The sequence below is a fragment of the Solenopsis invicta genome, chromosome 12 (genome assembly GCF_016802725.1).
Source record: "Solenopsis invicta isolate M01_SB chromosome 12, UNIL_Sinv_3.0, whole genome shotgun sequence".
Lineage (NCBI taxonomy): Eukaryota > Metazoa > Arthropoda > Insecta > Hymenoptera > Formicidae > Solenopsis > Solenopsis invicta.
Window position 1 is genome coordinate 11,546,295 of NC_052675.1, and position 23,812 is coordinate 11,570,106.

The 23,812-nt window shown below is 30.3% G+C and overlaps 5 protein-coding genes across 8 annotated transcripts; 3 read left to right on the forward strand and 2 right to left on the reverse strand.

Annotated features, from left to right (window-relative positions):
• The first annotated feature begins 1,544 nt into the window (after positions 1–1,544).
• Positions 1,545–4,336, forward strand: LOC105208216 (programmed cell death protein 10). The gene is made up of 5 exons (XM_011178012.3): positions 1,545–1,875; positions 2,126–2,303; positions 2,554–2,686; positions 2,949–3,113; positions 3,576–4,336. The coding sequence occupies exons 1-5, from the start codon at positions 1,804–1,806 to the stop codon at positions 3,658–3,660; spliced, it is 633 nt and encodes a 210-aa protein (XP_011176314.1). The 5' UTR covers positions 1,545–1,803; the 3' UTR covers positions 3,661–4,336.
• Positions 4,312–6,197, reverse strand: LOC105208215 (actin-related protein 2/3 complex subunit 5). Its single transcript, XM_011178011.3, has 4 exons — positions 5,859–6,197; positions 5,255–5,563; positions 5,096–5,168; positions 4,312–4,733 (listed from the first exon to the last, which is right to left on the reverse strand). Exons 2-4 carry the CDS (start codon positions 5,413–5,415, stop codon positions 4,494–4,496), a joined length of 474 nt encoding a protein of 157 aa, XP_011176313.1. The 5' UTR covers positions 5,416–5,563; positions 5,859–6,197; the 3' UTR covers positions 4,312–4,493.
• A 1,199-nt stretch (positions 6,198–7,396) lies between these two features.
• On the reverse strand, positions 7,397–12,294 carry LOC105208219 (coiled-coil domain-containing protein 97). 4 transcript variants are annotated; one of them, XM_011178015.3, is made up of 4 exons: positions 12,159–12,294; positions 8,613–9,660; positions 7,567–7,732; positions 7,397–7,488 (listed from the first exon to the last, which is right to left on the reverse strand). In XM_011178015.3, exons 2-4 carry the CDS (start codon positions 9,530–9,532, stop codon positions 7,444–7,446), a joined length of 1,131 nt encoding a protein of 376 aa, XP_011176317.2. In that variant the 5' UTR covers positions 9,533–9,660; positions 12,159–12,294; the 3' UTR covers positions 7,397–7,443. The 4 variants fall into 4 exon arrangements, with proteins under 4 accessions (XP_011176317.2, XP_011176318.2, XP_011176316.2 ...); XM_011178016.3 differs by having other exon boundaries at positions 12,163–12,268; XM_011178014.3 differs by having other exon boundaries at positions 12,125–12,263.
• On the forward strand, positions 12,238–22,566 carry LOC105208218 (multidrug resistance-associated protein 7). Its single transcript, XM_011178013.3, has 17 exons — positions 12,238–12,377; positions 12,897–13,035; positions 13,124–13,870; positions 14,474–14,731; positions 15,934–16,210; positions 16,276–16,499; positions 16,914–17,151; positions 17,240–17,508; positions 17,594–17,821; positions 17,898–18,109; positions 18,503–19,358; positions 19,440–19,666; positions 20,671–21,177; positions 21,251–21,442; positions 21,518–21,761; positions 21,843–21,982; positions 22,121–22,566. Exons 2-17 carry the CDS (start codon positions 12,898–12,900, stop codon positions 22,236–22,238), a joined length of 4,875 nt encoding a protein of 1,624 aa, XP_011176315.1. The 5' UTR covers positions 12,238–12,377; position 12,897; the 3' UTR covers positions 22,239–22,566.
• Positions 22,411–23,760, forward strand: LOC120359247. Its single transcript, XM_039456065.1, has 2 exons — positions 22,411–22,553; positions 23,312–23,760. The coding sequence occupies exons 1-2, from the start codon at positions 22,422–22,424 to the stop codon at positions 23,564–23,566; spliced, it is 387 nt and encodes a 128-aa protein (XP_039311999.1). The 5' UTR covers positions 22,411–22,421; the 3' UTR covers positions 23,567–23,760.
• Positions 23,761–23,812: the final 52 nt, after the last annotated feature.

Genomic DNA, 23,812 nt, shown 5'->3' on the forward strand with positions numbered 1-23,812 from the left:
GATCGGCGAAACGCGGTTTCTCGCGCTGAACGAGAACACGTCGCGATTTTCGCAGAAACTTTCGACTCTCCCCGATTTCGCGACAGCTCGTCTCGCGTAATTCCACAATCCCGCACGCATTCGGCATTTCCGCGCCGCGAAACTCAACGATGCTGCGACGACATTTACGCGATTGCACCGGTAACCATATTACGCACCCAAAGACAAAGCGCGGCAATAGCAGCGACACGGTGGCGCGCGGTTGACCAGTGAAGTTGGTCGCGGAAGCGCGAGTCTCCATCTGAAAATGAGAAATGATCGTTACTACCGCAGATATACTTTCCCGGAGCACTTGCGTGCGCAAAATTATGACAAAATTGTAAAAAAACAGACAAGACGGTTCATGATCACATTTAAGCGAATGTCTTGAGCAGCGCGCGATGGAGATTGAATTAAGAAATGTAACGGTGATACGAAATGTATTTAATGGCGTTTGCGACAAATGCATCGCACACTGCCAAACGGAGATACAAGTAATATCGGAGATGTATAAAGATGCAAATAGATGCTCAGGTATTACTTGTTTCAGACACATCGTTAATGCTGCACGCTTTCGTGTATCCCGACGATGTCAGATCGGTTTCTTTTTTGTCTTTATTTAATTTATTTGACGGAGCGTATCCTCCGCCTATATCCTGCTTGTCCGCACCGGTGTACCGTGAAGCTGTCGACTATAGGGAGAGAGTAAGGGTGGCAAACTTAACTTAAATCATATTATTTTACTCGTCGACTTTTTGAACGTGGCTAATTGGCTAACACTGCATGATTACAGAATAGAGAATTTTCAAAGCATTTTTCCCTCCAATAGTCAATGCAATAGAAAAACTATGAAATATTAATTTATTAGCTATGAAATAACCTCAATTAATTTAAGAAAGCAATATTAATTTGATTAACGTAATTATTAATTTTTTATAAATTATGACACATGAAAAAAAGATTGGATTAGGAATGACGAATTAAACGCCTAGAAATTTTCTGCACTGGAAAAAGAATTTAATAATTAAGCTACCAAATGTTAAGTAAAATAATATAATAATTAAATATTTGATTAATATAATTAAAAATAATTTGATTTTTCTGAATATTTAGCAAGTATTTTCAAATTAACATATTATAATTGTTTTCAATACAACTAACTTCAAAAAATTACCAATTTCTAATTTAATATGAATGCTTTTAAAATTAACTTTTAATTTAATTTAATTTAATCTTAACGTAAAATTTATTTTTTATTCATCTAACTTTTAACTTAATTTAATTAAAAAAAATATATTAACCATATTAATTTACTCAACCCTGAGAATTATAAAGAAATCTTATCTGAGCAATTCCAGTGGTCGAATTAATTAATAGCCGATTAGTCAATAATCAAAGTACAACGTAGTTAAAACGAAACAGTTTATCTTTAAACCATTAGGAAGAGAAAGAGGAAGAACAAAAAGTACAAAAAGTTGCAGCTGTGAACGAGTCTATTTGCCGTGGCGACCAATGACGGTGCGAGGCCGCGACGACTTTCGACTCGTTCGAGTAATGTTGGCAGCGCCGGGTAACCTCATTTCCGCGTGTCTAGCGCCTATTGTGACAGCTGTCATAGAGGAAGAGTAAATAGTGGTTGAGCTGTAATTGTGCCAGTCGTGTATAAACAACGCTTTCGCCGCGACCGTTCTGCGAGCAGCCGCAACTTAGCACCTCGTCTCGATCCGCGACTGAATCCATTTTAATTCTCTTGGCCGTCTCGAGCGACAACACACACGGTGAAGGATGACAATGGGCGATGAGACCCCGGTTACATCACTGGTTCTTCCCGTCATATTAAGGCCAATATTAACAAAGGTATATTGTCGTCTGAATATATCCTCGATCTAGAACAAAATCCTGTTTTTTTTTCTACAAATAATCCCATCCGTGTGCAACGTCTTGTATTGAATAGTTGTCTCTTAAATGCAAAAGAGTAGATGGATGTGAAAAAAATTATACGAGTTATATTTCATATTGGACTTTGCATTTCTTTCAGTGAAAGGACTTTTTTTTTGTCAAGGATATCTGTCGGATAATATGTTAAATACATGCTACATTTTTACAGCTGGAAAGGCAAAATGTCATGGCTGCGCAGACTCTACGCGCAGGTCTCTCGAAAGCAGAAAGTTCACATCCTGGGATTACATATGACTTAATTATGGGTATAATACGCAGAGCAGAGCTAAATCTTGATATGAACGAGAGTGTCTTACGGCTGCAAGGCGCTGCTTCTGATTATGATGGTAAAATATTTCTGTAAAAATTATGTTGAGTTGATATATAAAGCTAACAATTTCAGTACTCTACCAGAGACTAAAAATACACAACATTCAACAGAAGAAGCAGCTTTGCAACATTTATAAGATTCTTGCTTTTAGTTCGTGTCAGATCTAAATATATAATCATATTAAAGGAACAGTTACATAGTTACTTTTTCTATATCTGATTTTACAAAATTGAAGTTAAGTCAATATGTTTTGTTTTTGGTTGCAGTCGTGGAGTATCGCTCGGCACGTTCGGAAGATGCTTTTCAAGAACTGAATCGTAAGTCAACTTCCTTGAAAAGAATACTTAGCAGAATTCCTGATGAGATAACAGACAGGAAAACTTTTCTAGAGACAATCAAGTTTGTATAACATTCATATCTACAAATTTTACATTAGGCAAACGTCTTAATAACTGAATCCTTATATAAAAACTTATTAACCCAAATTTTTTTTATAATTTTTTGTTATAATAGAATTTAAAGTTTACAATTAATTTTATACTTAACATTATAACAGCATTTGAAATAAGTATTTTCGTGTAAGTGTTTAGATATAGGTTCGGTCATTAGGACGTTTACTTTATAGAAAGTGTACATATGTATCAACTATGTTTTCTTTCAGAGAAATTGCAAGTGCAATAAAGAAACTTTTAGATGCTGTGAATGAAGTTACTGCATTTATACCCGGGTCAACTGGTAAACAAGCCTTAGATCAACGCAAGAGAGAATTTGTAAAATATAGTAAAAGGTTCAGCAATACTTTAAAGGAGTACTTTAAGGAGGGACAGTAAGTACATAGATTATTGGCCAAGTAAAACAAATTAATATATAATGCTTACATTCGGCAGATAAAGCAGCTTTGTAACTTTAATATTGGTTCTTGGTTTTAGTTCCTGTCAAATTTAAATTTAATTTACACTGGAAACGAAAATGCTATAATACGAATTAAAACGTAGTTTGATTCAATTAAATATTGATTCATGGGTGGTCACAAAAATAAATAGTTGAATCAACTAAATTTTATTCATTTTTCTATATTATTTTTTACTTTTAATCTTTTATTAATATTGTTATTGAATTAACAAAATATTTCCAATTTGACTCAACAGCATTAGATTCCAATTAGATTTAGCAACATTTTTTTTTCTAAGAAACCAATTGTGCTAAAAAGACTACTAAAAAAACAGTTGTAAAGCTGCTTCTTCTGTTTATATTACATTTGTGGTAATAATAAAATATGTGCTTGCAGAGCAAACGCAGTATTTGTGAGTGCACTGTACCTGATACATCAAACAAATATGATTATGCTCACAGTAAAGGACAAATGTGAGTGAATTTTTGATTAAATTTCCAGTGTTGTATGTGATAAGAGATCACAAAAGTCAGATAAACCATAAATATTACAATCTACATAACATCCTAATATCACATATATTCTATTATACAAGGAGCAATGATAGAACGTAAATATCTGGTATAGAGGATTTAATATTATTATGTTACCGTTAATCGGTTGCACTAGTTTTTGTTATATATATATAGATATATAGATATATAAAATAATAAAGATGTTGGGGTATATTATTCCACAAATTATATATTTATATTTTTATTTTGTGCCAACTCAAAAACATCATATTAATTGTCAATTCTTATTATAATGGTCAATAATAGTATGTATAAGAAAACGTTCAAATATGAAAACACTCTTACTGTTGTTAAATAAAAATAATATGTGGTATATATTCTCTTTTATCTTGTCAGAAAACTCTAAAGAGTATAAAATATTAGTGAGATACGCGTATTACATACACATAAATCTTGGGATAACATTGGAATTTATTATAATAGTATTCACGTTTAAAATAAAAAATGCATTTTAATGCTGTTAGATGTGCTTTTTTTCCTTTAAGGAATTTTCACTTTTTATTTATATTCTTTAGAATGAAAGGCAGTGGAAGAGAGGAGAATTATTTCTCCAAATGTACAAGAAATAAAAATTACTTTATTGATAACAAATGTACACAAATTTGTTGTATTTCCCATATGGAAAATTGTGAATGGCTTGCCTATCTACATCCTCATCGCATTAACAATGACGATGAATAACAGTAAGAATTAATGGTAATTATCATAATGAACAGGTTACGGCAAAATGTACAAAACTTCAAGCCCGTTTACTATCAGAGAATACACGGACGATGCAGCCGACACCGCTTACATTAAATACCTTTTCATGCCAAAGTAACAAGTGACTACTGCTACCCTCCGTCGGGATTTCGAAACCTCGATAAATATACTTCATTAAAACATCTACTAAGTCACGATCTAATTGTGCTAAGCAATCGTCCATTTGATTCGACTTTATACTTAGAAGCACCTTCTGTGTTAAGTTTCGTGCACTGTCCTGTAAATAGAAAGATACATTTTATATATTTCAATATATAGAAATTTATATTTAGCGAAACACTGATCGAAACGACATTAGGAGGTCGTTAGGAGCATTCTCGATTAATCAAAGTAAACGAATTATTTCTGAATCACATAAATATAAGATAAATCATGGTTTTATCAATAAGTTGTGACATGCTTCATTGAGTATGGATTTTAATTAAACGCTAAATTCTGAGTCCTAACACCTAAATCCACTTTAGAATAACAACTACTTTTCACAATTAAATTTATGTAATTTTCAAATCTACGATGCCACTCCGCGTTTAACAAATTGTAAAATCACTTCACGACAGTACAAAAACATTTTGAGGTTACCTTCACTTGCTGATTCTTGCACTCCAAAGGAGCGGATTTTAATACCGATATTAGCGCTTCCGCGTTCTTACCCTTGATAACAGAGTTAAGGAAAATCGTTCAAATGCATCCCTGACAGGCAGAGACTTCATCGATCGCTATAGTCTTAAAAAAGGATATTGGCTAAGAAGTGTCAAAATCTCGTTCTCGTCCGGACCGGTGGGCGCACCTACACCGCCGTCCGCGTCTTCCTCTTTGAAATTGTTATCGCTGTATTGGTCCACGTCGATCTTGCGGAACGCGGACGCCGAGGTATCCTTCTTGCCGTCGTTCCTCGACATCTCGATTACGCTTGACGTTTCCTGTGCGTTCACGCCCGGCTTATCGAACAGCGACGGAGTTCACGGAGTCTCGCCCACGGCCACAGTTCGGAAACGAGTCGCTCGCATCGCGCTGCGCCATTTTGGCTCGTTCGCATGAGCCTCTTGTCTATTTCAATGTAAATCATGGTGGAAGTGGACTATTGGGTTACGAGTTACGACCATAGACATGGTGTAATAAGTTAATGTTTAAAAATAACTAGTTAAAGTTAAAAATTTGGGCATTTAAAATTAACTAAATTAAATGAAAGTTATTAATTTTTTAACATTTTGCTTAACTTTTAACTTTTTAACTAGTTACTAATATACCCAAGCCTCTGACCGACGATAATTTACGCGAGCATAATGAGCACGAGGCGCAAATACCGAATTGTAGAGACGAATACAAGTACAAATTGACTCACCTTTCGCCGCTGGTCGTAATTTGTTCAGCTCCGTCTTGGTCTTAGCTCTCGAGCGTACGCTCGAGATCCAAGACTTTCTCCCTTATTCTCACGACGATCCTCCTCTTGATTCACACTTGGCAAACGCACGATCCTTCGTTTTCGGCACTCTCTAAACACTCCTGGTATTCACACGTGTCTAAAACGCGGGATACGAGGCAACGGAGAAGATACCAAACATACGATTGAACGCGACATGACTTCGAACCATGCATCCGATTGACGACGGATGTTGGCACAAACGCCCAACATTTTACTTCACTTTCGATACTCCACGGTACTCTCGAAATACTCACTCGCGTTAAAAACTTGTACGGGACGACGAGGATACGAATTGAAAACGCTGCGACGCGCCACGACCTTCCGCCGTGCTCTCTAACCGACCGACTGCTGCTACTGCGTAGCGGCGACGATAGTGGCGCAGCGGCGCAGCGCGGCGCGCAGGCGCGGCCACGCGCCAGTCACGCCGCTACGCAGTGGGAGCACTCAGCAGTCGGTCGGTTAGGTCGCAAGACGGCGGAAGGTCGCGGCGCGTCGCAGCGTATTTCAACTCGCATTCTCGTCGTCCCGTACGCGAGTGAATGTTTCAAGAGAATTATTACTAATTCTAAAAGAATATTCAGGGTTGGGTAAGTTAATAAATTTTTTTAACTGAATTAATTAAGTTAAAGTTAATGATACATAAACTTAATTTAGTTACGTTGAAAGTTATATGAATAAAAAATTAACTCAGTTAAAGTTACATTAAAATTAAATTAACGTAAGTTAAAATAAAATAATTTTCGTAAGTTAAAATAATAATTAATTTTCAAAATCATTATTTATATAAAATTAGAATATTGTAATTTTTTAAAATTGTATTATTCTAAGTAACAAAACAATTATAAATATTTTTCAAATAAATTTTTTGTTTTATTTATAATTTAAGTTTATATGAAGTAAAAAAGAAATATTGTTTTTCATATATAAATATGTATTCTTTACAATTTTTACATTTCCTAATTAAATTATTAAAAATATGATTTTACGTATAAATGTAAAATATACAACCTTACATATAACATATCGATAAAATATAATCCTATTAAATTTATCATTGTTAAAGTAATTATTCAATTTTAATAAAAGCGTTATTTCAAAATGAGGAACATTTATTTTCTTCGTAAGTTATCAAATAGTAAACCACCTGCACTAAACATTCGTTTTACATCTGCTGAGGATGGTACTGTGATGTATTATACTGTCGTTTATAAAACAGATAAAAAAAATTAACGTAGAAAAAGTTAATGTTTAAAAATAACTAGTTAAAGTTAAAAATTAACGCATTTAAAATTAATTAAATTAAGTTAAAACTTATTAACTTTTTGCTTAAATTTTTTAACTAGTTACTAACTTTATAAATTATATTTAAAGTATATTATAAGTTATAAACATATAAAATTATAAATATATGTAATAAAAATGTACAATGGAAAAAGGGAGAAATATAATACGCAACCTTTTTGCTAAGTACAAATATATTTATTGTAACCCAACGTATACAGGGCTATGTCTGATTATCCAAAGAGTGTGGATTTGTAGGAGTCTGCTCCTAGTGAATAAACAACCTTTCTGTGAATCAATGCCAACAATAACGGGGCGATTGTTAAGTGTTAAAATATTATTTAACCTTCAGTGATCTCATATATATATCCAACTCATCTTCAGATTCGTTTTGATCATTGCTTTCATTACGTGGAAGAACAGTTTCAGGCGCTTCAGAGTCAAAATATTTTTCTTCTTCATCTTGATTTCTTAATTCTACATTATCATAAGCTTCATTATCATCCACGGTACTGAAAGCAAATAATAAAGTATATTATAAATTTTGTATTTAAATAACTAAGAAATGTTGTAGCCTTCTAGTACTTTTAATTATAAAAGATTATAAATTATAAAATATCAATTTTTAAAAAATTTCATGCAAAATAAAAATTATATTTTTGTAAGAGACATAAAATATTTCAATTTCTATCTCTTATATTTATATATAAATATTCATACATATTTATATATAAATATATATAATATATAATGTAAAAAAATATATATTAATATTTAACTCTTAAACACATAAAAGGGTTTGAGAGATCGTCTATAAAATTTCAATCGTTTGCTGTGAATAAGGAATGAGATAGGAAGTATAATATACAGTGTTCGAAAATTTCTGGATCCCTTAAGTAGCTTAAGTAAGAAATAGATGAAACAGAAAACGGAGACAAAGAATTACAAAAATTATAAACTAAAGAACAGAGACCAAATGCGTACACGATCACATACATATATGCGTGCGCGCCCATATGTAAATTTACACGCACGCATGTAAATTTGACCGAACAATTTCCGCGTGATATACTTTGGGCAATGTTAAAGTCAGTTATACATTTCAAAACCTCGTAAATTGAAAAATGCTTATTGGGACAATTTTAAAACAATTCCATGCAAAATATTTAAAGGAACATTTCAAATATTTAAGGGATCCAGAAATTTTCGGACACCCTATATGTATGCAAACCAAAAAACTCATATTCTTTTTATCAGGGCAAAAAATAATCTTTTTTAACATTCTCCTTTGTTATATATTAATAAACTAATTAAATTTGTATTAAAATATTCTGAAAAATCTATTAATATTTTATAGGCTTTTTATATTTATTGATGTAGCACAACATATACCTATAATCAAAATCTTTATCTTTACCATCCAGGAAACTCTGATACATATTTGTAACAAATTCTTGCCTAAGCAATTTTATTTCTTCGTTTGATATTTTACTGCTCTGTAATTTCTTGTCTCTATCTTTATCCTTTACTTCATCGTTATCTTTTAAATTTTCACCCCATTGTTGATAACTCCGTTTGTCCAAGTTCTTGGATATAATGCTGTTTTTGCTATCATCATTATCATCATCATCCAAATCATTCTTGTCTCGTATTTCATTCTCTTCCTTCCGCTGAGATTTTAAATAGTTTTCCAATTTGCTCCTTTCGATGGTTTCCATAAGTATATCAACATAATTTGCACTTTGTGTGTCAATGCTATCTCTAGCCTTTTTCTCTTCCTCTGTCAAATATTGTCCCACTAAATGTTCATACAACAACGGATTTCTCTTCATCATTTCGCATTCGCTGAAATAGTCTCCCTTTTCTATCAATGTTCTTAAAGCTTCGTATCTTCTGTTTCTGACATCAATATGTCGTGTAGAATTATTTAAATATCTCCGCAATCTGTTTACGTGATAAACTGTCTCATAATCTTGACTCTTACTAAAATATTCCAAATGCTCCATCTTTAAGTAATGTCCAAATTTGGATAGAAACAAGCAGCAGCTCTTTTTCAATAGGTTCTCGGCTATGGCATGCTTCTCCTCGAACGTCAATTCTGGTTCCTCTTTCTGTTGGCTTTTGAAAATTGCTTTACTGTTAGCCACATAATCCAGAAGCTCGTTCTCGAGACTAGACGTTACCATATCCGATATAAAAAAGTCCATAGTTTGTTCACTATTGCTGTTTTTATTTTCATCCACCAGAGTGTCTTTATTTGCTCTCAAAGTCATATTTTCCTGCCGAGTGCTTGATTCTTTAACTTTATTCATCAGAAAGTTGAATCAGTGGTGTGAAATGGAACAAATCATGATATGCGTACTTTGACGAATCAGTGTTTTGTATTGTTTATTGCAATTAACACAAAATTAAGGATCACTCGATAAGGATGTTACAGTCCCTGCAAAGTAAATTAAAATTAGAAATATTACACTTAATATTTACACTTAAAGGCTCGTATTCATAATGTGTTTATAACAATGTAACGCAATGTTTGCGTTTTTATCCTTGCTTTTATCCATAATGGATAATAAACATGGAATTATTTAATAATGTGCTAACATCTTTATAAGCGCGTTTTGTATGTCCAAATAAACTATATACAGTTATAAATATAAAAGTTAAATAACGTTATATTTTTACGTAATAACACATTTTTATTGTTTATTTACTTTATTTATTATCAACATCTAAATTAGTTTAAAATATAAAAGTCTTTATTTTCTTATATAAATACTGTAAGTATTCAAAATGATTTATACAAAGTTTTATTGCAATTTAGAACTTGTTCTGTACATAAATAAATAGATTGTTTATATTTATTTACAGAACAACTAATTTTTCGCAATAAAGTTGTATATAATTCTTGAATACTTAAAATACTTATAAAAATTCAAATTTTTGTCATTCTTAATTACGTTGCTGTTAGAGCATATTTCTACTTTTTACTGAAATAATAATTTTTAATCCACGTATAAAATCGTTGCCAAATTTTTTGTATTACATACTTTACAAGATTTTAGTACATATTTTATAAGATTCTCTAAATTGTGGTTGCTTACTTAGTGGACATAAAACACAATTTTTAAGAAGAATTCAGAAATGTATTATCACGAAAATTAAATTGCTAATCAATTTAATAATTTTAATGCTTATAAATATCTCTATGATCCCCCCATATCTGAAAACTATAAAAAATTTAGTGTAAAAAATATTACCGTGGCCAGGGTTTAAATCTGGATCCGCCTACATTCCATGTGAGTATTTTAGCCTTTAATTATCGAGGCACTTTGGAATATTTATTGCAATAACCGAAATTCTTTATAGTTTTTGGGATAAGAGAGAAGGGCGGAGGGGGGGGGGGTAGTAGAGATGCATGTAAATATCAAAATTATTAAACTGATTAGCAATTTAATTTTCGTAATATTACGTTTCTTCTTAAAAGCTGTGTTTTAAGTTTGTTAAGTAGTGTGCAGTTGGAAAATTTTATAAATGTTTGTAAATTCACCTAGAAAATTATATTGAGCACTATTAAGATTTGCTTTCAACCAATATAGCCATTCTCATTATTTAAATGTGTTGATACATTTCCCAGTCATTAATATGTCATTGTATTAATCCTAATGGATTTTTTTCATATTGAAAATTAATGCAATGATAGAATTTAAAATTGTTCAGAATTTCTAATGTAGTATGCTAATATGTGGCTTGCGTCATTGGACAATGTTTTAAAAGTATCTTTTATTTTAATTTTTTTTTATGAACTCTTATTGTAATAAGTTATTGTTTATTATTTGTTGCTAACAGAGAATTATTAGGCAAAACAAGTTTCATTCTAATTGTCAAAAAATATTTTTTGCGACTACTGTTTAAACGTGTTTTTCTCGAAATAAAATTATCAATGTTTATGATACTTCAAAAACTATTCAACCGATTTGAATAAAATTTTTACAGCATTTTTTTTAATAACTTAATTTTGTTCTTTACATAAAATTTTAAAATAAAAATATATAATTTTTTATTAAAAAAATAATTATAAATTTTAGAGAAAAATCATGTTTTTTACTTTAAACAATCATTATTTTCTTAAAAATGATTAAATTAAAAAAGCTACATAAGGATAAAATTTATGTTTAAAATTTTTCAAACATTTTTGTTTTTGGAACATTCTGTGAAATATTATGATGATTACAAGGTATGTTTTAATCCTCCGACTGTAGATTATCTAGCAATGGTGCACGTGGTGGATATGAGTTAAATGTGTTCTAAAAGTAAATTGTGTTTTGCGTGGAACTAAATGCAATTTTTTATATTAATTATTGGATTGTTACATAAGGTCGACGAGTACTTTTTCATTGAAAAAAAACATCAGAAGCAAAAGAAGATATCAGATGTAAAATAATTATTGAAATAATAGTATATTTTTTTTAGCTTTCAAAAATCTATCACATGGGTTTTGACAGTTGAGAAATGTACCAATTATTTCAGGAATTTTTTACATTTTCATGTAATATATCGGATAGATATCTCAATGTATATTTACTGCATATTTTACAAAATTCAAGATTATAAAATTATTTTTAAGGGAAAACACTAAAAAGTAAAGTTGTACTTAGCAAATAATTTATTGCATGTCATTTCTCATCTTTGACATCATATAAATAATATCGCACCACAAACGAATGAAACCTTATTAAAGAAAACTTTTTTTTTTATTTAATTTGACTTTTTTTTCTAAAAACAATTATTTTTAAGCTTTTCCAAACTACTTCTCCTTAACCTAGAACGCACACTAGGTATACGCCTTTTCTATTATCTTTCTCTTGTGGAATTGTATTTTTGTTGCGTGTTATTATTGTTATTACCGATAAATGTGATATACAAGATAAATAAGCCTACGTGCATGTATGCTCGATTTTATCCAGAATGTTCCATAAAAATTCACTGGACAGTCGTCATCCAGTCTGCGTCACTCTACCCTCTACCAAGGGAAACATAACCTGCGAGTGATCGTAGGTGTGAGAGGACAACAAAATATAATGCCAGAGGAAACGAAAATATTATAGTGCTTATTGGTGTCGCGTGCTTTGGTATTTATGGAAATTCCTCGGCCGACAGGTACGCTTTCCTGAATACTCTAATCTGCTTTGTTTACTTTCTTGATATTGCATCAAGCCTTCTTATCTGTTCCTATAATTGATTATCAATCAAGTCGATCGCGCCCATGGTATCGTTTTACGGTTTCTCATATCACAAATTAACGTATTGTAATGTATATTAGTTGATTAACGAAACACTGTTATCTAATGAACAAAAGTGATATAGATGTTTGAAAACTGTAACAATCTTCTTAAACAAAATAGCAAATATATATATATATATATATATATATATATATATTTATTTATTTATTTATTTATTTCTATACTTTTGTTTTATTTGATACTTTTCGAAAGATTTCTTTTTCATATTTTTAAAAATATATTTGCAACAACATGCACAATAACAACACCATAGTTTTATGTTTACATGTCACTTGTGCGTTTGATATAAATGATTCACATTGCTCAACAATATTTGTTTAACCTATTAAAGATAAAGATTTATCATGAATTAATTGTAATTGCAATATTGCAGCATGGCAGAGTATTGGTTAGACGATGCAGAGAGATGGAAATGGAACTGGACTGAATTATGTGGTCGTCATGGGGACATTAATCCTTTGAATCCAGAAACGCATGACTTAAGTATATGTTTTCAACAACTGTGTCTTCAGGTAGGGTGATAAAGTTTAATCTCACATTAAATGTGAGAAACAATGAATTAATGCAATTTGATTATTCAATTTATTTCTCAATTTTTAGATACCAGTATTAGCTTTTATAGCTATTATTTCTGCATACTACTGTGGAAGAAGAGACACATCCTCAGCTCGACAGCAGTGTGCTTATCATGCTTTAAACATAAGGATCTTAATTACAATATGTCTTGTGATATTACCTATCATAAGAGCATATATTATTTTAACCAATACTGTCATACCTTTGCATGACAGTGTAGAAAGCGGTACATCAGTTCCAGAAAGACTGGACATTTTTACTCGCAGGAACATAAATTCATCATTAGGGAATGAAACAGACATTATAAGCAGGATACGTGATGGATTAAATCACACGCTTAGATTTGCGGAATCAATTTTTTCCTTGAAAAGTAGCACTGAAGATATTACAACTCCCGTCGCGTTATATACAAATTATGAATCGAATATTACCGATAAATTTACTTCTGCTAAACCAGTAGATTATCTTGTGGCAGGAACTGAGGGTTTAGCATGGGTTGTGCATCTCTGTTTTATTTTAAGCTTGAAACGTGGACGTAATTCCAACCCACGAGGACCAGTTTTGGTACGAGCGTTGATATTTCTCTTGATTGTTATTTCTTCATTATTATTACGCAGCCACATCAATAATAAGCCTAAAGATGATGTTCTACCAAATCTGTCATTGGGATTCAGTATCACTATAGTCATTCTTTTGATACTGTACACTATAACATTAATACCTGGTCCTGATAGGCCAGAACGGATGAGATCGTCATTCCAAAATACTACAGTAAGCATGAATATTATCATACGTAGAATTAAAGCTAATACAAGTTATTATTTATAAAACTAAATTGAAATTTTTACTATTAAGTGTTTGGTATTGAAGGTAATATTACACATTAAAGTTAATTTTTTTCTAGATAGAGTAGCTAGTTTGAAAATCGGACGAAAGTCACCTTTATTTTTTAATAAAATTTATATGATCTTTTTACAAAATATGGTTTCTGTAATTATTTTACTTATAAAAGTATTAAGATAATAGTATAAAAAAATAAAGTTTATAAGATGTTTTATTTTGATATAAAGTATAAAATATCTCGTAAACGATTAATTTTTTCATAAGTGTACCTTAATACTTTTATGTACACAATAATGAGAACAATTAATAAATGTAAAAACATGTAGTTTGCTTTTCAAAAAAATTGCTTGTAACACCTTTAGTAATTTATCAAGTATATATAGTTATCTGTATGTGTGTTGTTTTCGTCAATCCGCGTTTTTGATTGTCCGAAAATACTTGAGTTGCAAAACTTAATTGCATATCTGAAATTATTGGATTATCAAATGCGCAGAGATATCACGAATGACCAGTGTACGAATGTATTTGTAGGTAGGAGAACGCACTCCACTACTGAGTAGTTCCACTTCTTCATACGTACAATTTCCAGAAGAACAGGATCCGAGTTATCTTGGAATAGCTATGGAAGATACTACTGTTATTTCTAAACTTTTATTCCATTGGGTGACGCCGTTAATGGAAAAGGGTGTTAAAGGACTACTAAATCATTCTGACGATTTATTTGATTTACCTGATCAAATCAGTACCAATACAATCAGCCATAAGATTGATCAACGCTTACATAATATGGTAAATGAGAAAGCATAATAATCAATTTATTTACGATGCAACTCTCTTGAAATATTTGGTTCACAGCTTGCTCATTTGCTACAACAACGATATAACTAATGTATTGGATGAATATATGTAATTGGGCTACAAATTTTATTCATTTACAATTTTTGCATTAAAAAATATTTATTTATGAATATTTGATAATTGTTTTACAAATATAAAATTTATGAAAATTATTTCATAAATTTCACATTAATTTATATAATATATTAACTAAAAAGAAAGGTCTAATAAGCAACCTCATTAGTTAATACATATTATTTAATATTCAATGTTGTACTACTATTTTAATCATAATACAACCAGTGTGCCAAGAAGTAATATTATTTAATATTTTATTTAATTAGTTATCCAGTAAAAGCATGGACAATAGCATTTATTTTCTTTTTAGTATAATTTTTCACAAACTTCAACCAATCTCGAAGGCAAAATATTTTATGTACTGTATCAGCAGTTGAGCGATTACGCTTACAAGCAAATCAGAAGTAAGATAGAACAGTACAGAGTGAGAGTGAATGCAAAATCAAAAATCACATAATCATTATAATCATATTCACAAATGTAATTATTTAAATCAAATAAGAAAAAAATTGGTTTTCTATAATACAAAAAAACTTGTATTTATACTTATATTTATTCTCAACATTTATTAATTTATTCGAATATTAGACATATTTATTAGAAATTAAACACAACTCAAAAAGTGTCTTTTGAATTGTTTACAAAGACAGGAGAATTCTGATAAGAATCCATCACTGAATGAAGAGTTATGCATTGAATGATATTTTAATTTATTTACAATTAGTTACATCAAAATTACATTTATAAATGAAAAGATTTTCATGATTATTTCAAAATATTTAAACTGAAAATTTCATCTTTTGAGTTGTAGCAAATGAGTGATATGATTATTGTTTTGTAAATTAATTCTCGTAATAATATGTTTAATGTAATGCCAATAAAAAGCCGATACTTTTATTATTTAATAATATTAACAATAACTTTATTGTTCAATAAAATTTACATTGCTAATTTTATTGAATAATAGAGTTATACATTACACATGAACAACCAGGCTTTTTATTAGCATTTATTACATTTAATTTAATTCTTTGAGCCGAATACTGTTAAGTTATTTAATAATACTTATGTTACAGTCGAAAACTGTGAACAATGGAATCGAAAGTAACTCTGAAGTACCGCTTCATTCAAATGTAAAAATAGTTACGAAAAAAATGACACTGTTGCACTTATTGCATCAATGTTTTGGTTGGGAATTTTATGCGGTTGGAATTCTTAAGTTTGTCGCAGATTGTAGCTCGTTTATGGGACCAATATTATTAAATAAACTCATAGGTTTCATTGAAGATAAGAACGAGCCAATCTCACACGGATATCTATACGCATCCCTTATAATAATAAGTGCTATAATTGGTAAAATCATGCTTTTTGAAGCTTCTTAAATATTTGCTACATAAATCATGATAACAATGTTTCAGGTGCCTTTTGTAATACTCACTTTACATTTTGGATGTCACTCGTGGGTTTAAAATTTCGTTCTGCAATTATTACTTTAGTTTATCGAAAGACATTACATTCGTCTAATACCGATTTAAATCAGAATTTTAATTTTGGTGAAATTGTTAATTTTATGAGTACTGATAGTGACAGATTGGTCAATAGTTGCCCTAGTTTTCATACATTTTGGAGCATACCATTACAGGTAATTGTATGATAATAATTTGAATTTGTTTTCTTGTTTTTGTTATCTGTTATTAAAAAATATTAATATAATTTTGGGTATTAAAAAATTGCTCATTTATTTTATAACGATATAATTAAAAAATCGTTATTTTTGAGTTATCTGAAAAAAAAGAAACAATTCTAATGAGAATTCAACATACTAAGTGAAGAGCCAATAATACTTTTATTCTTGTACAATCAGTAGACTAAATTGTTATATCCAAGTTTCATTTAAAAATATAAAATTTTAATGATTTAAAATATTTAAATTGGAAAACTGTCTTTTGAGTTACATTGTTGTAGCAAATAAATGATATATTTTTGTACATTTTGAATGAACTTTTGACTTATTGCGGCTTCTTAAACAAGAAACTAAAAATATTTATGCTTTTAGTTATTTGTGACGCTGTATCTTCTGCATAAACAAATTGGAGTGTCATTTTTAGCTGGCGTTGTGTTTTCAATAGTACTTATACCAATCAATAAAGTAATAGCAAATAAAATTGGTAAGCTCAGCACTAAACTGATGGAATATAAAGATCAAAGAGTGAGACTGATGGGAGAAATACTGCGCGGGATAACTACAATTAAAGTTAATGTATGGGAGGACCACTTCTTACGAAATATCTTCAGTCAGTATGCTTTTACAGAAGTAATTTTAATAAAATTTTTTACTTTTTAGTAGATCTTTATCTAAATCTCTCTCTTTTTTTTATGTAGAGATAAGAGAGAATGAAGTAAAATATCTACGAGGTAGAAAATATTTAGATGCACTTTGTGTTTATTTCTGGGCAACTACACCTGTCATTATTGCAATATTAACGTTTGCAACATATGTATTGCTTGGAAATGAATTAGATGCCAAGACGGTTTTTACCAGTATGGCGTTGTTGAATATGTTAATAGGACCTTTGAATGCGTTTCCATGGGTTTTAAACGGTCTTACAGAAGCATGGGTATCTCTTAAAAGAATTCAAAGAATATTGGATGTATGTACATTGAAAATATAATATAGCGTAAAGTAGAACGCATTGCTGCATCTAATGATACTTAATTTTTATTTTATCAATTTAGCTACCAGACATGGACGCGTCATTGTATTATACAGATATTACTCCTGACGTTGATTTATTGTTACAAAATGTAACGTTGACTGTAAACCGTCCAAGAAATAACGATATTACTATAAATGCAAGTCCGAAGATTGTGAGCTCTCCATCTTCCAGCACCGACATTAAAAAAAGCGTTACTTTCGAAGGCGATGATTTTGCCTTATATAATATTAATTTATCTGTACGAAAGGTAAAAATAAATTTTATTTAAGTATTTTTTGAATATAAAGGATATATTATTTTACATGTATATATTTTGAACACAGGGACAATTGATTGGTATTATGGGCAAAGTTGGAAGCGGAAAAACTTTACTCTTAGATGGTATTTTAGCAGAAATTACAAAAACTAGTGGAATAATAGCAGTTAATGATGATCATAAAGGTTTTGGATACGTGAAACAAAATCCTTGGCTACAACGTGGTACAATTCGAGAAAATATTTTATTTGGGAAACCGTATGATCATAATAAATACAAGTAAGTATCAAGCATCACGGAATATTGATGTCAATGATACATTTTTTCATATCGTACTCTTGTAAAAAAAAAAAAAAAAATGACATGTTAATATTTTTTGAATGTTAAATGCTTATTATATTTTAAATATATTAGCCTTTAATCAAGAAAAGGATACAAATTTAATTTAAAAAAACGAGAAAACTGAAAGCTGAAAAAATAACAAAAATCAAAAGGAGTAGTTTTTAAAGGTTTAATATAATATTATAACAAGCTATTAAACTTGTGTTTAATTTACTGCCAAAGTATATTAATTAAAAAAATTTTGTTTCTAAACAAGAACTATTTTTGACTTGTCACTTTTTTGTAGATGCGATATATTATGTAAACTGTAATTGAATATTTTATTAACAGGAACATTTTAAATGCTTGCGCGCTCACGTCTGATTTAAATTCATTACCCAATAAGGACTTAACGGCTGTTGGCGAAGCCGGGAACACTTTAAGCGGTGGTCAAAAGACAAGAATTTCCTTGGCTCGCGCTATATACGCGGACAAAGATATTTATTTGCTAGACGACATATTAGCGACGTTAGATGTCAAAGTTGCCAGATATGTTTTTCAGCATGTAATTCTGGGCTTGTTACGAAACAAAACTAGAATATTGTGCACGCATCAGACTCAATACTTGATTCATGCGGATTTAGTTATTGAGATGTCGAAAGGAAAAATTGTTAATCAGGGAAAACCGAGTGACGTATTACCCGATTTGGAGGATTATCTTTTGTTGTCAGATTCTATCGAATCCGACGTGGATGTCTCCTCTGTAAAGGTATTCAATGAATTTAGTCGATCCGAAAAAGATGAGATAGATCCATTACTTGACAAGGAAGCGACCGAAAAAGGAACGGTACATTTTTCGGTGTACATGTGTTACATTAAGGCCACAGGACGATACTTGGCGATCTCAATATTTCTCTCTATGATTTTGATGCAAAGTTCGAAAAACATCACGGACTTATGGCTGTCGTACTGGGTGACGCACGCCAATGCTACAATGAGTAATTCAACCGATATATCCAGACTTGGGAAATTGCAACTCTATTACGATAACTATAGTTTTCATGATACAAAATATTACTTGACAGTTTATAGTTTGCTGGCTGTATTCAATTCTATTTTTACTTTAATTAGAGCTTTCATCTTTGCGTACGGTGGAATCCACGCAGCCGTAACAACGCACAAACAACTTTTAAAGATAGTTATGCGGGTGAATATGAGCTGAAGATATGAAATAATTGTTACGTAACTGTTATTTCGAGTAAGCATTTATTGTAAAATATTGTTTCAGGCAAAAACAATGTTTTTCGATATTCAACCGGTCGGCAGGATTATAAATAGATTCTCATCCGATACATATACAATCGACGACTCTTTACCTTTTATTGCAAACATCTTGTTGGCACATCTGTTTGGTTTGGTTGCTACCATTATAGTTACAGCTTATGGACTACCATGGATCTTTCTGGTATTAGCACCTCTTATACCCGTCTATCATTGGATACAAAATCATTACAGGTATTATTGTGTATTTGTACAAATATATACTGTCAGCATTTTCTCTCAAAATTACGATAGATATGGTATATTATGGATTTTGAAGAATTTTATTGTACTTTTAGTAAAATATAATAAAATAACTTTTTACTATAATTTTTTATTATAAATTCTTCATTTTTAATCTCTTGTCGGAAGCGTGATCCTTTAGTGGTTACGCTTTTTATAAGTTACACAAATATACGAGATTTACAATTTAAACACTGATTCCGAACGGCCTAATTAGAGCAGTTTTTATGACAAGATACTCTCAGTAATTTATCATTTCCGAGAAGTAACGAGAATAATAAAATCAAATGTTTCTGGTCGGATTGAACTCGAGTCTTCGGCATAGAGCAGACACAATTCTCTATACCACGATCGCTATTATAAATGAATTTATAGTAAAAATGTTAATAAATTTTTTACTGTAATTCTTTTGCTGTAATTTTTTAAAATAAAATTTTATTAAAAGCTTCCGTACACTTTATATGATAAAAACGGCTTCTATCAAATTAACTAAATTTTTTTATATGTAGCTGTTTTTAGAATGCTAATTAAAAATTTTAATGAGCATGATTTCAAAAACTGATCCGTATTTTTATTGTTATTAAACAACTACTTGGATATAATAATAGGTACTATTAAATATTCTATTTTAGACGAGGCTTTTTTAAATTTTGGTTTGTTAAGAAGATCCGAAAAACACAATATGTGTTGTGTATACAAGTGATGTTTTGTAAAAAATATATGAGTGATGTTTTGTAAAAAAAAAAACAAAACACGATTTTGAACAATTTAGGGCTTTGTAATCAAAAAGTAGAATCTTTATGAGGTTAAAGTTTTATTAAATTTTCAGTAAAATTCTTTGAAATCCAAGTTATTGCAAACTATTGTAATTTTAGGGTAAATTTTAATTGTAAGAGAAAATTCTTTGTTTGATAATTACTATTTGTTAAAATTTATATTTTAAAATTATTTTCTAGATTAACGTCGAGAGAAGTAAAACGATTATCCAGTATTACATTGTCTCCCTTATACGCCCATTTCAATGAAACTTTGACCGGCTTGACGAGTATCAGAGCTTTTCGCTCTGTATCACGCTTTAAACAGGATAACGAATTGTTATTAGAAGCCAATCAGAAAGCTCAATTTGTTTCTATAGCCGCGGGTCAATGGCTCGCTCTAAGATTACAATTTATCGGTATTGCCCTTTTAGCCGGAGTTAGCATTATGGCAGTTTTACAACATCAATATAACATAGCCGATCCTGGTTTGATCGGTTTAGCGATCACGTATGCATTGTCTGTAACTGGATTATTATCCGGAGTGGTGAACTCTTTTACTGAGACTGAGAGAGAAATGATTGCGGTGGAACGAGTCAAACAGTATTTAGATAACGTGCCGACTGAGAACATAATGGGGGCTAATCCACCTTACGCGTGGCCTAGTCAGGGTGTTATAGAGTTTGAAAACGTCATCTTGAAGTACAGGTGGCTTTGAACTTTTAATTAAAAAGTATACATGCTTGTAATGCTTGGGAAACATTATTTATCATATTTGCAGGGATCATTTAGTTCCATCGTTAAAGGAAGTAACGTTTATCACGCGACCAGCGGAGAAAATAGGCGTCGTTGGTCGAACGGGTGCTGGAAAGAGTTCATTACTAGCCTCATTATTCAGGTTAACGGAAATCAGTTCTGGAAGTATATCAATTGATAACGTAAATATTCAAACGTTGTCATTAAAAGCATTAAGGTAATATTAAAAAAAAGGAAATTGAAAAAGAATAAACATTGCATGTTAATGATCGTAACAAAAAAATTATTTCAGATCCCGATTAGCTATTATACCTCAAAATCCTTTTCTCTTTTCGGGTACCATTCGTGAGAACGTGGATCCATTGGATCAATACACCGATATGCACATATATAAGGCTCTTGAGAAGTGTAAAGTGCACTCTTTAGTTTATCGATTAGGTGGGCTGGGCGCAATCTTGGACGAAGGTGGCATTAATCTCAGCGCCGGCCAGAGACAATTGTTCTGCTTAGTTAGAGCTGTGTTACATAACGCTAAGGTACATCTCATCTGCAACGTTGTTTAACAAAGCTGATATTTTGTGTATTCAATAATTCTGATACTTATTTATCGTCCGCAGATTGTTTGCATTGATGAAGCCACCGCGAACGTAGATCAAGAAACGGATAAATTTATTCAAGCGACGATTAAGTCTTCTTTCCAAAGTGCGACAGTTATTACCATTGCTCATAGAATAAGAACGATTATGCACTGTGATAGGTAATTTAAATTTTAGATTTAAGCTTTTATTTATTGTTAGTCAATAATTTATACACGTAGAAAACCAGACCTAATTTTGTAATATAAATAATTATCGTTGATTTTTGTTTAAAATTCTATTTTTTTTATTTTTTACAGAGTTCTAGTGATGGGAGATGGTGAAGTGTTAGAATTCGACGAGCCAAATTTATTAATTCAGAATGCCGATTCTTATTTTTATCAATTGGCTAGCCAAGAATTTTCGGATCAAGAGTGATTACATATGAAGCAATTTGATGATATATAATGAGTGTATCTAACATTATACGTAATGATTATACACAATGTGCTATAGAGACTTCCAGAGAAATGAATTATTTTTCTACGGAAATAACAGGATTATATATTTTTTAAGAATAAGCTAAAAGAGTGATATCTACGAAAACGATCGTTTTTATTTATGAAATATTTAATATGTATTAATATCATGACTATTATTTTAAACATTATAGTTAAGAAAATCTGCGATTTTAATAACATTGATGTGAATATAAGATTATCTCTGTTTTATATACAAATAAACGTCTACCTAGTAAGTAAAAAAATTGAATATTTTGATCTTTTATAATTTATACAGTTTATAAAATCAGAAGATAAATTGTTAAAAATATAAAATAAAACTTTAATATCTTTAAAAACTTATTTATTAGAATATTTTTATTATTTATAAAATATTTAATACATATATTAATACGATGACTATTATTTTAAATAATAATTTAAAAAATCTGAGATTTAGTTAACATTTATTATTATATTATATTAATTTATATAAAATATAAATATAATATAAAAATAATAAGATTATATTTTATGTATAAATGTATAAAAAGACATCTAGTAAGTAAAAAATTTAAAGAAGTAAAATTTTAGGAGTAGAATTATCAGATGTTGTAAAATTATCATTAAGTCATACTGATGTATTAAACATTGCTTTATGTAAAATTGGAGAAGTTTTGAGAGTAGAATTATAAAATGTAAAATGATGTATTAAACATTGCTTTATGTAAAATTTGAGAAGTTTTTCGGAGAGGTACGAGATGTTGTAAAATTATTATTAAATGGATCTGATGTATTAAGTATGGATATACATATGTGAGATTGGCGGAATGTTAGGAGTAGATATGATATGTTGTAAAATTATTATTGTGGAACTGATGTATTAACTGGTAGATATGAGATTGAAGGAGTATTAGGAGTAGAAGTGTAAGATGTAAAATTTATTATTAAGTAGTATTAATGTTAAATATTAGTGTATTAGATATTAATGTATGTGTCGATGTACAACAGGTCTTGGTAAACTGTGTAAAGGATTTCTATTACTGTTACGAAAAAAATTATAATTACTATGAGAAAAGATTATGGCGGAAGTTTGGGATACAAAGCCATTCGACGAAACTGAAGGATGTCTATTACTATTACGAAAATGATCATAGTTGGGAAAAAATTTTATTGGAAGCCTGCGATGTAAAACCATTTGACAATAAGGACAAAGAATTAAGTAAGCGGATAATTATCAGGGAAGACTACACTGGAAGGTTTTGATGGAAAACCGTTTAGCAAGAATAAATTTTTATTTTCGTTGCTATTTGATGGTTGTAAGAAAAGAATGTTCAACATATTTGAACTACGTTCAACTCTGCTTGAGTTCTTCTTCGAAGAACTATTATCTAAAAAATATATAAAAAATGTATATATGCCAATAGTTATAAAAAGAAATAAATATTTCCGTAAATGTATGTATAATGCACACTTAGATAAATTAATATTTAATATTTTTTAATTGAATTT

Coding starts and splice junctions, on each gene's coding strand:
- LOC105208216 (XM_011178012.3), top strand. CDS start 1,804: ATGACAATGGGCGATGAGACCCCGGTTACATCACTGGTTCTTCCCGTC. Junction 1,876..2,125: donor TAAGGCCAATATTAACAAAG/GTATATTGTCGT, acceptor ACATTTTTACAG/CTGGAAAGGCAAAATGTCAT. Junction 3,114..3,575: donor GAGTACTTTAAGGAGGGACA/GTAAGTACATAG, acceptor ATGTGCTTGCAG/AGCAAACGCAGTATTTGTGA.
- LOC105208215 (XM_011178011.3), bottom strand. CDS start 5,415: ATGTCGAGGAACGACGGCAAGAAGGATACCTCGGCGTCCGCGTTCCGC. Junction 5,169..5,254: donor ATTTTGACACTTCTTAGCCA/ATATCCTTTTTT, acceptor CTCTGTTATCAA/GGGTAAGAACGCGGAAGCGC. Junction 4,734..5,095: donor GCAAGAATCAGCAAGTGAAG/GTAACCTCAAAA, acceptor TTCTATTTACAG/GACAGTGCACGAAACTTAAC.
- LOC105208219 (XM_011178015.3), bottom strand. CDS start 9,532: ATGAATAAAGTTAAAGAATCAAGCACTCGGCAGGAAAATATGACTTTG. Junction 7,733..8,612: donor GATAAAGATTTTGATTATAG/GTATATGTTGTG, acceptor ATTTGCTTTCAG/TACCGTGGATGATAATGAAG. Junction 7,489..7,566: donor TATATATGAGATCACTGAAG/GTTAAATAATAT, acceptor TTTATTCACTAG/GAGCAGACTCCTACAAATCC.
- LOC105208218 (XM_011178013.3), top strand. CDS start 12,898: ATGGCAGAGTATTGGTTAGACGATGCAGAGAGATGGAAATGGAACTGG. Junction 16,211..16,275: donor AATAATAAGTGCTATAATTG/GTAAAATCATGC, acceptor ACAATGTTTCAG/GTGCCTTTTGTAATACTCAC. Junction 21,443..21,517: donor TTGTCATTAAAAGCATTAAG/GTAATATTAAAA, acceptor AAATTATTTCAG/ATCCCGATTAGCTATTATAC.
- LOC120359247 (XM_039456065.1), top strand. CDS start 22,422: ATGAAATATTTAATATGTATTAATATCATGACTATTATTTTAAACATT. Junction 22,554..23,311: donor TACAAATAAACGTCTACCTA/GTAAGTAAAAAA, acceptor GATGTACAACAG/GTCTTGGTAAACTGTGTAAA.